The following is a 17,072-nucleotide window of genomic DNA, read 5'->3' as shown; positions in this document are numbered from 1 at the left end:
TCTGATAAATTTATTCTTTAAACAACGATAAATAATTTAAAAATAATATTAATAAAAATGTTTGGATTTTGTTATATTTAAAATAGTTATTATATAACTATATTCAAATACAATTCATCAAGTAGAGTATAAAACTATTATAATTATCTTATATAAAATTTCGTTCATTATATTTTATAGTTTATAAATATTGAAAGTAATAAATAAAACATTATTAATCTTTCTATAATTTAGAGAATTAGTTTCCATAAATTGTTATTTGTAATATTCTTTAGATTATATGGCACGTGATGTTAAATGATTTTAGACTTACCTTAAATTTGTAGATCTAAATTAAATAAATAAAAATTAAGAACAATCGACCAATCAAATTATAACAATTTCTTGAAATTTCACCTATGAGCGACACGTCACCAGAAATCATTAAAGTGACTTCTCTTTCAAAATATGGAAAAAATAGTGCATAGTTTTAGAAGTAACAAATTTTATATTATCATTAATTAGAATTGTATTGTATATGTGTTGTAATTCTTTATTTTAGGTGAATAATATCATTTTTACATAAATAATATCGAAAAATTTATGTAGACATATTAAAAGAAAATATAATAAAATTGAAAATATTATCCATAAATAATATAAATTATGAAGTACAATTCGCGATAAAGAAAACAAAATCCATTAGAAACCTGCAAAAAATTTCTTAAATGTAGTAAGCAATTGGACGGATTAACATTATTTGATAGATCTATAAGTTTCTAAATTTTATTGAACAGAAAATAATATTAAATTGACATACCGTCATCGAAATAGTCGAAATACTTGATTCGTAAGCTGTGAAGGTATACCGCGCATCCGCAAAATAGTCGAAATATTAAATTTAAATAGTCGAAATATTAAATTGACATACCGCGCATCCGCAAAATACTTCTCCGGAACTTCACTCGGAAATTCATCAGCTGTTCCAACAAAATTTGTTTGAAAGAAGCCAATTTTGTACGGATGCGCGGTTGTCCGATAATCACCAATAACATCGTACAATTTGAATAACTGGACGACCTTCGCATCGCCCTCAGTTAGTTTCCCTTCAAATTGTTTGATGAGATGTTCACCAACTGAAGCATGAATTCTTGTCCCCTACACGAAGATGAGATAAATTTATATGAGTTGGATTGAGAACAAAAGACTAAAGACGATTATGAGTTGTAAAAAATGTAGTAGTCTACTTACTTCTTTATCAACGAAAACCATTTCGATGGTGTTTCCGAAATCTTTGTTGTAATTTCTCCACAAGTGAAGAATCCGAATCTCAATATGTCATGTATCTTTACATGGTTTTAATTACCTGATAAAAGACACTCGGTTTTTGGGAGCTTGAACTATTGTTATACTGTTTTAAAAATTTTGATATCTTCACAAAACTGTATTGTATTGTATGTAAGACCTTGGGAATATCTTTATATATAGTCGACTTTTCATAATAAATGACGTTTGAATATTTATTTTCCGTAATAAATATTGAAATAGATTAAAGAAAGATATTTACTCTACATTGTCATAAGCTGGTTTGCATTTAATAATATATATAAGAACTTGCGCAAGTAATTCATATTTAAAACAAAGTAAGTCATTAAAAATGAATTAACAATTTAGAAAGATTTAAAAATCGAATTAATGTGATACTAACTTGCGCAAGAAATGCTTATTCTGAATAAGACAACTTTATATTGTCGACCTTTTAAAAATAAATGACGTTGCTATATATATTTTTCACAATAAATATTGAAATAGATTAAAGAAAGTTATCCCCCTATTAACTATTTCACCGGGAATTTTATATTGTAATAAGGTAAGTCATTACAAACAAATTAAGAATTTAGGAACATTATGGTAAATTGGCATTTAAAATTTTAATAAATGTGATAATAACTTGGGCAAGAAATGTTTAAAATAAATAAGGTAACTTATATTTAAACTATTCATAAGTTACTTTGCAACTTGCGCAAGAAAAAAAAAATTATTCATAAGTTACTTTGCAAAATAAATAAGGTAACTTACATTTAAACTATTCATAAGTTATTTTAAAATTCTGGTAAATTTATTCTTTAAACAACGATAAATAATTTAAAAATAATATTAATAAACATGTTTGGATTTTTTTATATTTAAAATAATTATTATATAATTATATTCGAATACAATTCATCAAGTAGAGTATAAAACTATTATAATTATCTTATATAAAATTTCGTTCATTATATTTTATAGTTTATAAATATTGAAAGTGATAAATAAAACATTATTAATCTTTCTATAATTTCGAGAATTAGTTTCCATAAATTGTTATTTGTAATATTCTTTTAATTATATGGCAAGTGGTGTTAAATGATTTTAGACTTACCTTAAATTTTTAGATCTAAATTAAATAAATAAAAATTAAGAACAATCGACCAATCAAATTATAACAATTAAATTGAAACTTCACCTATGAGCGACACGTCACCAGAAAACACTAAAGTGACTTCTCTTTTAATATATAGGGGATATACAAAAATATAATAAAACCTAAATTTCAAATTCCTACAAAAATCATACCGCTAATGTGATACTAAACCATCAGACAAGCATTCAGTTGATTCATCATCCAAAAACTAAAATACAACAATAGAATCCAACCAACTATATTGCTTACAACAAATTTCAAACACATTCTCATTAATTTTCTAATGAGGGAATATTTATTACAATGATAGTCAATTCACTTTCTATCTTTTTTATCAAATTTTCTATTCTCTCATCCTCTTCTTCCTCAAGTCTATCATCCCACATTACCGGAAAGAAGGTTCGAATTTCTCAGGACAAGGTTGGCTCAGTACTTTGGTAGGGTTTGATGGATTGATGGGGGCAAGGAATGTTCGGGCTAGTCTCTCGCCTCTTCATGCGGAGATGGAGGCATTATTATGGGCAATGGAATGTATGAGGAATTTACGTCAATTTCAGATTACGTTTGCAATGGATTGTTCTCAATTGGTGAAGATGGTTTCGGAACCAGAGGAGTGGCCAGCTTTTGCAAGTTATTTGGAATACATCAAGACCCTGAAAGAGTTTTTCATCCGATCAGAGCTTATCTATGTACCACGGACGCAAAACTCAAAGGCGGATAGTCTAGCACGCAGTGCTAGGAAGCAACCGTCTTTTGTCGTTCACATGGATGCAGATCACCCGGTTTGGTTTACAGAGTCAATATGAGTCTGTATAGTTGACGACAAAAAAAAAAAAAAATCATCCCACATTACCTACTTACCAAAAAATACATATTCTTCACTTCCTCGATAAAAAAAGCTCCTCCCTTTACTTTGTACACATCAACCCCAAAAAAAACAAAAATCAAAGACCCAATCTCTAGATGACAATCCTTCTCCAAACTTCTTATTATTTTTAGACCAACAAGTACACTTTACTTTTTGAACACTTCTGTTATAATGGCAGAACATCTAGAACAGAGTCTTTTGTGTACAGAGACCACCAACGTTGGCGATGAAGACAACGGCATGATTGTTGACAAAGTTCTGATTTCTCAGATGGGTTTTCCATTAGAGAGCCAAGAGATTATCAGAGAGATGATGGAGAAGGAGAAGCAGCATTTGCCAAGTGATGATTACATCAAGAGACTCAGAAGTGGAGATTTGGATTTGAATGCCAGAAGAACAGAAGCTCTGAACTGGATTTGGAAGGTCTGTATTTTTAATATATTTCTTCCCATTTTTTATATTAATTTGTCATCTCTATGAGCTCAAATTCTGAAAATCACATTCCCTTTGATGTATGATCTGGGACATAAAGAGTGTGTTGATATGTATATGATCCTCATTTGACAATAGATTGACTTCAATCTCTAAGCTTGAGATCTTTGTAAGCTAGAGAAAGAGAAAAACTTTTAATGCATTTTTTTGTTCTAATTACAACAGGCTTGTGAAGAGCACCAGTTTGGACCATTGTGTGTTTGCTTATCAGTGAACTACTTGGACCGGTTCTTGTCGGTCCATGATCACCCTGTAAGTTCACATATTGATTCAACTAAAAAGGATTGAAAATGTGTTAGCCCTTGACCATGGTTTTTTGTCTTATAGAATATTGACAAAGCTTGGACAATGCAGTTGCTGGCTGTGGCTTGTTTATCCTTGGCAGCCAAAATTGAAGAAACTGAAGTCCCATTGTTAATAGATCTTCAGGTGCTTACTGATCTCTCTCCCAAAACTAAGTCCTAATGCTCTTTTTATCGGTTGCGGTTTTTGATCACATTCCTGAACAGGTTGGAGATCCTCAGTTTATGTTTGAGCCTAAATCAATCCAAAGAATGGAGCTTTTGGTGTTGAACAGATTGGAATGGAGATTGAGAGCGATAACTCCATGCTCATACATAAGATATTTCCTGAGAAAGATGAGTAAATGTGATCAAGAGCCATCCAACACATTGATATCCAGATCACTACAAGTGATAGCCAGCAAAACCAAAGGTGGAAAGTACTTATTTTTCTTCATCACTTTGTTTTTTTGTGCCATTTTGGAGTATAATGGTGTGGTTGTGTGTGAGTGAGCAGGTATTGGCTTTTTGGATTTTAGACCTTCTGAAGTTGCTGCTGCAGTGGCACTTTCTGTTTCTGGAGAAATGCACACAGTTCACTTTGACAACTCTCCTCTTTTCTCACTACTTCAAAAGGTAAAAGTTTCTCCACCAAAATCATATATCTTTTTTTAGTATCAATCTAAAGCAGCAATTGGGTGTTCAGTTTCAAGGAAATGCCAGTTATGGAGAAGATTGAAATCATTAAAAATGACACATATATATATATATATATATATATATATGTGTGTGTGTGTGTGTGTGCACTAACTGATGCCTAATTATAGTTTATGAAAAGCAGAAGAAAGAAAAAAAACAAAGAGAAAGTGGTTTATGTGTCTTGAGACATTTGACTTCCAATACTAATGGAAGACCACTTTAAAGTTTATTATTCTATAGCTGTGTGTCTTGTGACTCATTCTCTCTCACACACTCTAGTCACATCTATTACCAAATTTTGCCTCCACAGTGCATGTTGTGGTTTGGTTGATTATGGTTTCCAATAAGGTCATCCTTTTATACACAGAATTGCTGTTGAGCTCTATATGTTTGTGTTTTGTGTTCAGGAGACGAAACAAAGTGTCAAGCTTTTAAAAACTTTGTTGGTTGCAGGAGAGAGTGAAGAAAATTGGGGATATGATAGGGAGTGATGGCTCAGGCTTATGTTCACAAACACCAAATGGGGTTTTAGAAGTATCAGCTTCTTGTTTCAGCTTTAAGACTCATGATTCTTCTTCTTCCTCCCATACAACACATCTTTCCTAAATTTCTCTGTTCTTATAATCGAATTTGTTATTATTATTATTATTATTATTATTATTATTATTATTATTATTATGTGTGATAAGAGGTTGAAAAAGAAAAATAATCATAGCATAATTTCAAATAAAAGAACAGTATTTATATTCCAATATTTTAATTTATGATATGAAGACTTTCTGTTGGTAAGTAAGATAGAAAAACAGGAAATATATTTTTTTTCCTGTTCCCGCCAAATAAAATAACGGGAAAAACGTTTCGCTTTCCGTTGATCGCTCGGACTCTCGTAGTATACTTTCTGTTCAAGACGGTGTCGTTTAAGTGATTAAGGCAAGGCGCGCATAGCACGTATGGGCTGAGTATTGGGCTTTTAAGTCTTTGACTTAACGTAAGAAACCACATCTATTGCTAATGGGCCAATATTACATTTGTTTAGCTTTGCCACAAAAAATATATTTGCTGTTTAAGGGGTCGTTTTCGGTATCCGCATGAAACGTATATGTACGTACTAATGTACTATACACATTCGGAATTCGTAATCGGGGAGTATACATAGTTACATACACTCAAGATGTGTGTGTGTCAGTGGGTGTGCATGTGCGAAATTCGAAATGAAAAATTATTTGGACATTGGACTTACTTAAGTAAAGACAACAATACAAAACAAATAAACTTTTATAAATCTTCTTTCCCTGGGCTTCATCATCATGAGTCGTCGTAGTCATTCAACTGTCTAAAACATGTTTTATTTATTATTTTTTCCTTCAAAAAGTTTCCAAAGGCTATAGTTTTTTAAAAAAATTGTGAAAATTCCAAATCTTCAACTACGATTTCATCGAATACTACACATAATAAAATTTCCGAAATTCTAATTAAAAATAAACTTCAAATACTAAAGAAATTTGAATGCAGGGATCAGAACTTAAGAGAATCCTTCATTCAGTACCATTGCATGCTTAAAACACTTTTCGTTTTGCATCAAATTGTATTTTTAAGTACATAGATCGAACAATCATTTGAATTATGGTTACTAAGTGACTAATTAACTACATTGTGAAAAAGTTACTGAGTAATATACTTAATTTGAGTAAAATGGAAAAGTGATTCCTTGCACGTGAATCACCATCAGTGTCCCTAATTAGGGAAATACATTTGAAGCTAATATCATGGAATAGTATGTAATTCAAAGGGGGGAAAACGCTAGCTGGTACTTTTCAATACGCAATCAAATCGAGTTTGCTTTTTTTTCTTCACTTTGCAATATAATAATATTATTTGTTTTCAAACCTAGCTTGAAAGGGTGGTAATAATACCCTGCTTGTGGGTCTCATTTAGATTCCCTAAATGAACCAGAACGACAGTAACTATTCCACAGTGAAGACACTGAGAATGATGATGATCATCATCATCATGAATTGATGATATACACGCATGTATATATGTTTGGTACACGATATTCACATTTTGATGAGTCGTTGCCCTATGGGTTTATGCGTATTGACTGAAAGATTCCGTGAAGAGGACCACAGTCATGTTACTGTCATCTGATCAAAACATTTTACACCAATAATTCAATTTGAGATCACAACAGAAAAGTGTTTCACTACTTCCTATGAACATTTATTGCATATCTCCAGACTCCCACGTCTGGTACGAACAGTTCTCATTACTTCAGCAGCGATTTAACATTTTTACTTCTAAATAAATAAATAAACTGAAAGCGCATAAGTATGTTTATATATGTCACCTATCATTAAATTTTCTTATACTAGTTGATTGTGGTTATGGGATCAATGGATAATTGGAGATTACCAAAATCAAGCTTTGTGGTGAATTAGCTAGGATCTTTTGGTAATATCTATAATAAATAATTGTATTCGAATTCTGTATCAATTTAAAAACATGGGCTAAAAAACAAAGACTTGGTCTTTTTAACTAATTAACCACACTCTTCGGATATTCTTAGATGTTTTTTTCATGTTTCCCTTCAAAAAGTAAATAGAGAGAACGACGACAAAAGATAGGAGAAACAGTTTAGTTAGGTTTTGAAGTAATTAGCTAACTATCACGCTAAAATTTGTAGATTAACAAACGTTAATTACTCTTTATTCTCAAACATGAACTGATCAAAGGCGACAAAGTACAGCTGCACGCGTTTGAACTTTATGAAAATAAAATGTTAGACCCAACAAGAAAAGAGAAAATTGTTTAGAGGACCACAAAGTCATCTTCACTCTTGGAGTGTGCAGCTTTAGCTTTGACAAGAGGGCGTAGAGATTGCCTTATCAAGCAAAAGCATCTCTCTCTCTCAGGATATCTTTTGTGTATATTTGTCTATTTCTCTCTCTATTTTCATTGGAGATAGAGAGAGAAGATGAAGATCGTTGAGACAAGAAAAACTGAATATGGAAGTGGCCGTGAGATGGGGACTCGAATCTTATCTCCCTCTTCTTTCCTTTTTCAATCATTTTGGTTCCCTCTTTCCTCTGCATAGAATTACAGCATAACTAGAAACCCTAATTCATTCATTTGAATTTAGTTTCTTTTCCATTTGGTATCTGGAGTTTTTCACAGCCCGTTAATTTGAATAAAACTACGAGGCTCAATCACTTGTACATTTACTATAACTTCTTACATTTGACGTTGTTACTACTAAATGATTTGTTTAAGAGGATATTAAACATACGTATCAAATGGAAAAAGGTCATTTATCTATGAAAATAAATGTAAAATGAGCCAAATTAACTTTTGAGTAGTATATATGTAGAAATTAAACATACAAAAAGTGAAATAAAGAATGATTACTGTTCTTTAACTAGAAAACAAACAAAATTGATTCCAGGTGAGAGTGTAGGGATTTGGTAGAACATCGTCATTGATATAATGTAGTTATGTATCTGTGCCCATATGTTTTTATCTCTTCTCAGTTCTGCTTCCAAAGAGCCCACATGTCACCTTCCCCAGATATACATTTTCTAATTTGTGTGTAAATAATGATCAAGAAAATATATTAACTCTTACAAATGTAGAACTTCAGAGACAAGAACATGATCAGATTTATAAATGCGTACGTGCGTAAGTGGAATATTAATGGTGAAGCAAGTAAATATAATAACTCTGCAGACACCAAGAACTTAAGAAATAAGAACAATGTCAACCAGTGCTTATTAAGGAAGCACTAACTGAGAAGATTACACACAAAAACAGTAATTATGCACTAACAAATACACATAAATATAAATAAACGAGTTTATATGTATATAAATTCATAGACAAACATGCTAAAGTTAAAGTTTAAACACTGACACATGTGATGTTACTAAAGACCTCACTAGCTTAGACAACTCAAGGATTTGCTAAGAAGAGACTATGGCTGTTAATAACGAAAAACGCAATTAATTAACCAGAAAGATAATCAACAACATCGTTATCAAACGAAAATGGGTACAAACTAAACAATAGTAGTGATCAAGAAATTCAAGAATCATGCATGGTTGCTCTTCTTCACGATGGAGGAGGAAGAGTGTGATTCTCATGTTGATCAAGTGGTGATGAAGACGACATACCACGAGTGTGTTTGTTGTTATGTAACCAAACCTTAAGAACTTGTCTCGGAACTCCAGTCTCTTGGCAAAACCTTTGAATCACTTCGTCATCTTGTATCTGAATTCTCCAACCAATCCTCTCAGCTAAACCTAACATCCTCTCCTTCTGCTCCGCCGTGAACTTTGTCCTAAACCTCTTCCTGATCCCTCCTGCCTCCGCAGAAGAAGTCTCCATTCGATCTTCTGCTGGTGGAGGAAGAGCCAGCTGGACAGGAGAAGCTTGTGACGGTGATGGTCTGTAACTCACCGGAGCTGGAAGGCGGTAGAATCCCCGCGGCGGCGGCGGCGCGTGGTGGTGGAAGTAAGGTAATTCCTTGCGGTGGAAGTTACGGTGACAGCCACAAGCGGCGCATTTTAGGGCGTCGATGGTACCTTCGGTTCCAGCTGGCATAAACTCACGACAACCATCCACCGCGTGTCCTCCTATGTTCACCGCTTGATTCTTGAGACACTCACGGAACCTGAACCTAGAACCGCCGTGAACCACCATGAAACCTCCACCCCCCGTTAAGTTTGTTCCGGCGGTGTCAGGACTTTCAGTAGAGGCCTTGAGGACGCGAGACGATGGAGGAAGAGGAGGAGAGTCGTAAACGGCGTTGTCTTCTTCTTCCTCGTGAAGATTCATTTCTTCTTCTTCCTCGTCGTTGCTGTTGTCTTCAAAGTTCATCGAGTCAAGTGGAGATGGTGAACTAGAGGTTATCTCTTTCTCTTTTATCTCTTTAGCTTTTGAGAAAGGGTTTATGTTCAATATTTAAATATTTAAAGATGTTTTTTTTGAAAATTTTTTTTAAAGATGTTTTTAAATATTTAAAGATGTTTTAGAAAATTTTTGTTGTTAATTCATACATGTTTAAATATATTTAAATAAGAGTTTAATTTTATCAAAATTATGGTAAATTATACTTCACTATTTTATTTATAATTACATAAATTAATTTTATATTTTATTTTAATGATATTTTCTAGAAAAGATAAAAGAAAAAATATATGCGTATTGAGTCAAAACTATCATGTCTCATAAAAATGAAGGATATATTTTGCTATTGGAGATCGTAATCATAAATAAGTCCTCGACTACACTTTGTTAGACTTTCTTTTATCTTTACATTGTTTTACCTTTCTAGTTTTAAATATAACTTCAACAGTAATACTATAATTAAAACAATGTAGCCTTGTTTTTGTCAACTAAGCAGTAGAGCCAATATAATTAATTAGTTAGTATCACTATTTCAGTCAATTTGGTGTTAGGATAGCTTTTTGGGAAATAAGAAAGTGAATAAAATTTAAATAAACGTGATAATTATTTTTGTCCATATGCCAATGGTATAATATAAATGCATTAATATTTCTGCAATAAAGTGATGGGCAGTCTAATCACATCGAAATCAGTAATGCCCTTAATAATTTCAAGGTCTGAATTTTTGTTGGCGACTTTTCAAAAAAAAATATAATTCATTATAAATAAAACAAAATATTGTATTATTTTGGGTGATGAAATAAAACAAAGTTTAATACATCGACTGTAGATAATATGCGAAGGTTGAAGAAAAAACGTAAGAAGTGGATCATTATTAACCGCCTGATTAATTAACACATGCTGACGTTAATCTGTGGCACCAGATTTTTCGTTTGTCTTTTTTTCTTTGTATCAAACGATATGAGCCCGTAATATGACCAAGTACTAATACTCATACAAGTTATCTCTAATGAGTAGTCTCTTCATAAATTCAGGCGTGTCATTCGTGTTCCTATCAGAAAAACAGTATTATACGATTGAACCAGGATGTTTTGCATATATAGTAGTAAATGCTAAAGTTCTGTAGAACCTCAAATTACCAAAGTAAAGATTAAGTCTTGAGAGTGATCAAAATAACTCATAGACGCGAGAGCTAAGTAAAATTCTGATGTTACGAACAAAAATGTACTCTCAAAGGAAGAAATAGGAAAATGGATACTGAAAGACGTTTGAGATGACGTGCGCTTACCTGTACTTGTCAGCTGTCAGGAAACCGCTTTCCTGCGTGGAGACACACAGATGATTGGTTTCCGTTCATTATTCATGCACGGAATTATTTTTACATTTTTACAAACAAATACAAAAAAAAATTCAGATTTATAACACGATAGATGGAATGACTTCCTCTTCAGAATATGTAAAACGTAATTTCGGAATGCTAATAATTTCAAAAGATAGTTTAAGTAGAGACTATATGTATATATAAGTCGCACTGAAATTATAAAACTAAAAGAGACGGGAGCAGCTTTATACCAAAACAGAATTTTAGAGCACTTTTAATGGGGTTTCTATCCATTGAAGTTCTAAAAATAAATATGTGTATATATATATATATATATTGTATATGTTTATGTAGTTGTGGAGTCCACTAAATAGTGTAGAATCCGTATCCAAATGTTTTAAAAACAAAATTTTTAGAACCTTTAAAAAATAGTTCTATATTATTTAGAACCTTTAATTATATATATACATCTTCATTTTTAGAGCTCCAATGGATAGAACCCTCGTTGGAGATGCTCTTGAATAATATTTTCATACGTTTACCTCTTGAAAGCGAGCGTGAGGATACAACTTTATGATGATTTACAATTCTGAATTGTCACAGCCCATATCGACCTCTATCACCTATCTAGCTGGAAATATATTTTGAAATGGGTATAATAATAGGACTAGTAATTAGAAGTTTATATACAATCAATTATATATCATACGAATAAATTGTGAAGTTTTGCACTAAAAAGCCCTTTCTCAAAAAAAGTTTACACTAAAACAAAAAGCCAAAGAGGCACAGGCATGGCTAAGTTACTAGGGCATCAGGGTAGTTTGAAAAAAAAAAGGGGTTTTAGTAATTAAACCCCTCAACTAAAGATGAATCGTAAAAAAAACTCTCAACTAAAAATTTTGTGAAATAAACCCTCAACTTTAGTTCCGTTAACATATGTTACCCTGACATATTTTAATGTTTTATAAGTTGAGGGTTTATTTCACTGGATTTTTAGTTGAGGTTTTTTTTTACGATTCATCTTTAGTTGAGGGGTTTTATCACTAAAAATCATTAAATATTAAATTATTTATTATCATTTATACATTGTTTTAAGATTTATAAGCCTTTAAAACTAATTTATAAATTTTAATACATTAATATATTATAAAATTAATTTATACATCTTAAATTAATAATTTTCAACACTACTTACAACTTATTATAACTTTGAAATATTAAATTATTTGATATTTGGCAATAGTGATATAAAAATTTTTGTGTGTTTATATCATCATTGTCAAATATGAAATAATTTATAGTTTCTAAGTTATATTAAGTCTTAAGCAGTGTCGAGATAATTCATCCATGAAGTCAATCTTTCTATTTAGAGTATGACGCACTTTTTCCTATTTTCATGATTTCTGTCATCCGGCTCATACTTCTCTCCCCTCCAAAATAATGAATGATTATTTTTATTCTCATTAATTTATAAATAACTACGTTATAATTTTATTTTCTTGATCAATAATATATTTGAAACATAAAGTAATACAATAAATCAAGGACAATATAGAAAAATAGGAAAGTATGAGTCTGATGAGTTTGAAGTTATAATAAGTTGTGAATCGTGTTGAAAATTATTAATTTAAGATGTATAAATTATTTTATAATAGATTAATGTATTAAAAATATAAATTAGTTTTAAAGGCTTACAAATCAATCTAAAACAATGTATAAATGGATAATAAATAACTTAAAAACGCTTTAATAACTTTTAGTGATAAAACCCCTCAACTATTTTTGAATCGTAAAAAAAACCCTCAACTAAGTTTTTAACATTATAAACTCTCAACTTATAAACCGTTAACATATGTCACCCTCCGTCACGGTTTTTTAGACGGAGAGTAACATATGTTAACGAAACTAAAGTTGAGGGTTTATTTCACAGAATTTTTAGTTGAGGGTTTTTTTTACGATTCATCTTTAGTTGAGGGGTTTAATTACTAAAAACCCAAAAAAAAAAGTAAAACTCTGATACAAGTGGAACTTGTAGATTATCATGAGAATCCATTCGACCATAATTACATCAAAAGGACATTAATGTAACTCCTCTTCTTTAGTGCACATCCATATTTTTTTCTCACATCATTTTTCTTGAATGAAAAGGGAGTATGAAAATTACCATTCTTTTTCTCGAAAGAGAAATAAAGAACAAAAGTATTTTTTGTTAAATTTGAGAAGGAACATCCATCCATTTTTTTTTCATTTCTGCAATTTTATTTCTTTACGTTTTTTTTCTATTCATTCCTCTTATTTTTAAAATTGTCACCAGTCGAACCCTAAGTAATATATATACAGTGGAAAATATTCTATTAATAAAAAATATTTTCACCAACTACCTATAAAAAAGGCTTCAATAAAGAATTTGGTAAAAAAAAGTTTCATAAAATGGGTGTTTCAAAGAGAGAAAAAAAGCTTCGATAAAGAATTTTGGTTCTAAAAAAAATAACAAGTAACATGATTTTTTAATAAATCTAAACTATTAAAATTGAAGTACATTTAGTACTTAACCTTAATTGATTTTAGTAATTATTCTTTATGCCACTGACCTTATCTTAAACTATTACTAGTAATCATTAATAGGTTTTCACCAGAATGCTTAACAAGTCCATTACGATGAATTAAAATACCAAATAATTACACTATTTATGTCAAACAAATAAAGCTTGGTTTAATAACAAATACAACTCGACCTTCTGTTGCGACCATTGACAAGACCACATTAATGAATCTCTACACAAGTTTTAAACACAAGTCTTAGCAAAAAGAAAAAAACCAAGTGCATTCATACTATTAAAAGGGAAAGAATCTAAAAAAATCTATTTATAAAAGTTGTTTGGACTATTTCATTTAATTTATTATTTTTTTGTCTTACCTTAAATTTATACTAACAATATGTTACCATATATTTCTCTAACAATAATTTAGTCAATTCTTTTATTTATTTAAATCTCACTCCTAAATCCTAATCATTACTATTACTATATTTATCATTTTGATTTTTAATCGTAAAAGTATTGAAACTAATGTTTTATATTATCACTTTTATCATATAATATATGATTTAAAGCAAGATAAATTACAAGACATATATATGTACATTCTAACTTCATCTTTCGTTTATAATAAAGTAATCATATCATATATAAACTTTTTCACTAAAATCTCATATCATATACTAAACTTTCAACCGTCTATAGTTTGATAATATTTTCATATTTAAAAATGATTTTTCTGAATATTCATGTTACCTTTACAAAAATGAAGAAATTCATTGGTTCTATTAAAGCTAACCTGACTTCACGATATCAGTATTGATTATTCAAGATTTTGAAAATTATTTGTTTAGATATTATACTTTTATATATTTTTCACTTCAAACGAATCAATATTATTAAAAAGGAAAGAGTTTTAAAAAATCTAATATAAAAAAGTTGTTGGAGTTGTGTATAACTATTTATTATTTTTCTGATAATACATTAATCATTCTAAACATACAATATTTTAAATATTTTTAACAGATCTTAATATTATTTCTTATGATACCTTTACTCAGAAAAATATTTCATCAACCATGTTTTTGTACAATAACATTAAAAATCTATATTAAAAGGTTGTTGGACCTGATATGGACGTAATGGATCCACATCTGTTCGGGTATTTAAGATCCTAAAAGAATTTGAAATATATGAAAAATCTGAAAAATATCCGAAACACGAAAAGTATTTGAAACTCCAAAAAAATACCAAAAAAGTTCAAATACCTAAAAATTTAAAATCTTATTCAAAATCTGACACGATGAACTGAAAAATACCCAAAATTTTATCCAAATACCCAATTTTTTTTTTTAATTTGAAAAATTTACCTGAAATCAAAACTCTTATAGTAAACCAAAAACTTAAAAACAATATTCACAATACCGGAAACATATTCGGAATATCCAAATATACCTAATAAACACATATTTACGATCGGGTCTAGGGTAGGACCCGGACTCAAACAAAGACATGCGGGTCAAAAAAAACCCAATAGGTTATCTTCTCTAGACCTGAACTAAACCTATAATTTTGGGTCGGTTCGGTTTGTTTTTTGATCTGGATATAATTCTCATGTCGAAAAGAAACTTACGTAAAAATGTACATATAAAATCTCAAATAAACTAATTTGTAGATTATATAGCTGTTAAAAATTATGTTTTTCGATATAATAAAACTTTGTATTATAATATAATCCAACAACTCCGCGCTTTCCAAGCGCGAGTCAAATCTGGTAAGTTATTACTTCTAAGTTACAACTATTAAAATTAAAAATTGCTACCAAATTATTGTAGTTATGTAATAATCGAAAGCATCACTCCACCTTATATGTGTAACATGAAAATAAAATTGTGAAATTATCCGGTTTAGTATGGAGTAAGTGTATATAAGATATAATTTGACTTATTCAGCTATTTGAAATTTCATATATAAAATTGAATATACAGTACATTAATTACCTCCGAAAATATTCTAAATCGTCAGAAATTTATTATTAATTTCTAAAAAGTATTTGGTTTCGGAAAAGACATGTTAATATACATACTAACTGATTATAAATGCAAACAAGAAATAACGTATGCAATATATCATTTTGATTTGTATGAACAATGTCACACAAATAAAAATATTAAAATTGTTTAAAAAATTATAAATGTATAACATTATAAATTGAAAAACCACCTGCACTAGCATGCATGTCAAGGTCTAGTAAGTGTTAAAAAAATAACGGAAATAAGAAAAAAAAATATTTTGTAAAAGTTAAGAACAAACATTGGCTGCTTAAAGATCCACATTTGTACCAAAACATTATAAAAATATATAATGGCAAATCTAACAGTTTAAATTTATTGGAATCATCTTGTGAATGTATCAGAACGAAAGACTAATCTATCATTTTTCTATCCTTTACATCCAACCATATTAGACGGGAGAGGAGGACTCTCTCATCTGGAGACCATTGGAGTCCAGGAATATTCAACAAGATCAGGGTACAACCCTGCCTTATCACCAAGACCAATGCCAGCTACTGGCAACCCTGCAACACATACAGTTTTCAAGTGGGTTAGAGACTTTTGGGTAATCAAATGCGCACCAAAGTTAAAGGTTTTCCTCTGGTTGAGTATTCAAGGAGCATTACCAGTGGGCGAGGCCCTGAAGACAAGAGGAATAACAGACATCAAATGTCCACGTTGTGGCCTAGATGAATCTCCCTCCCATGTCTTCTTCTCGTGTAGCTTTGCACAACAAGTGTGGAAACTAATCCCCCTATCCGCTACAATCTCCACAGCTGCGATGGATGATATAAAACTGGCTCTGAAACGCTTCCAAAGCATCTTCTGTCTTCTGCCCTCGGGTTTATCTGGCAATATCTTACCAATGGTCGCTTGGGCCCTATGGGTATCAAGGAATCAATTGGTGTTTGAGAACAGAGTAATGAATCGGGAGGATACGGAAGCTCTAGCGCAAGGAAAATAATGGTTATAAGCGCATGAGAAAGAAGAAATCTCACCAAAGACGATGGCAAGCTCAGTACTAAAGAACCCCCAGGTTCAACCATCAGAGAACACTACCAGATGTAATACCGATACCGCGTGGAATAAAGCATCCAAAGCTGCTGGCTTGGCTTGTATCTTCAAAAACAACACGGGAATTGAGGTTCACAGAGCCTCCTGGAACCAAGATTTCGTCACTTCACCGCTAATGGCTGAGGCGATGGCGGTTCGATTGGCCCTTCTCACGGCAGCATCTCTGGATATCTTCGATCTTCAGGTCCGCTCCGATAACCAAACGGTCCTTAGAGCTATCACTCGTAAACAACAGATCAAAGAGATCTACGACATCTTAGCTGATATCAACCGTCTTTCTCTTTCGTTTGCTTCTCTTTCTTTTGTGTTTACCCCCTGTTCTGAGAATGCGGAAGCTGATGGGCTTGCCAAAAGCTCCCTCAGATTATTTCTTTCTATAAGTGGGCCTCCTATAGGCTGAA

At 31.2% G+C, this 17,072-nt stretch overlaps 3 protein-coding genes across 3 annotated transcripts; 2 read left to right on the top strand and 1 right to left on the bottom strand.

Moving 5' to 3' along the window:
- Positions 1 to 2,290: 2,290 nt before the first annotated feature.
- LOC106444828 (cyclin-D4-1-like) lies at positions 2,291 to 8,410 on the top strand. Its single transcript, XM_013886255.3, has 6 exons — positions 2,291 to 3,734; positions 3,969 to 4,055; positions 4,131 to 4,232; positions 4,313 to 4,517; positions 4,602 to 4,720; positions 5,237 to 8,410. The coding sequence occupies exons 1-6, from the start codon at positions 3,483 to 3,485 to the stop codon at positions 5,387 to 5,389; spliced, it is 918 nt and encodes a 305-aa protein (XP_013741709.1). The 5' UTR covers positions 2,291 to 3,482; the 3' UTR covers positions 5,390 to 8,410.
- A 210-nt stretch (positions 8,411 to 8,620) lies between these two features.
- On the bottom strand, positions 8,621 to 9,729 carry LOC106441251 (zinc-finger homeodomain protein 1-like). The gene has a single exon (XM_013883081.3). The coding sequence runs from the start codon at positions 9,653 to 9,655 to the stop codon at positions 8,888 to 8,890; it is 768 nt and encodes a 255-aa protein (XP_013738535.2). The 5' UTR covers positions 9,656 to 9,729; the 3' UTR covers positions 8,621 to 8,887.
- A 6,874-nt stretch (positions 9,730 to 16,603) lies between these two features.
- LOC106442930 lies at positions 16,604 to 17,071 on the top strand. Its single transcript, XM_013884552.1, has one exon. It carries the CDS (start codon positions 16,604 to 16,606, stop codon positions 17,069 to 17,071), a length of 468 nt encoding a protein of 155 aa, XP_013740006.1.
- The last annotated feature ends 1 nt before the right edge of the window (position 17,072 follows it).

Source organism: Brassica napus, chromosome A9 (genome assembly GCF_020379485.1).
Source record: "Brassica napus cultivar Da-Ae chromosome A9, Da-Ae, whole genome shotgun sequence".
Classification (NCBI taxonomy): domain Eukaryota; kingdom Viridiplantae; phylum Streptophyta; class Magnoliopsida; order Brassicales; family Brassicaceae; genus Brassica; species Brassica napus.
This window is presented reverse-complemented; position numbering and strand designations above follow the sequence as displayed.

Coding starts and splice junctions, on each gene's coding strand:
- LOC106444828 (XM_013886255.3), top strand. CDS start 3,483: ATGGCAGAACATCTAGAACAGAGTCTTTTGTGTACAGAGACCACCAAC. Junction 4,233..4,312: donor CATTGTTAATAGATCTTCAG/GTGCTTACTGAT, acceptor ATTCCTGAACAG/GTTGGAGATCCTCAGTTTAT. Junction 4,721..5,236: donor TTTTCTCACTACTTCAAAAG/GTAAAAGTTTCT, acceptor TGTTGGTTGCAG/GAGAGAGTGAAGAAAATTGG.
- LOC106441251 (XM_013883081.3), bottom strand. CDS start 9,655: ATGAACTTTGAAGACAACAGCAACGACGAGGAAGAAGAAGAAATGAAT.
- LOC106442930 (XM_013884552.1), top strand. CDS start 16,604: ATGGCAAGCTCAGTACTAAAGAACCCCCAGGTTCAACCATCAGAGAAC.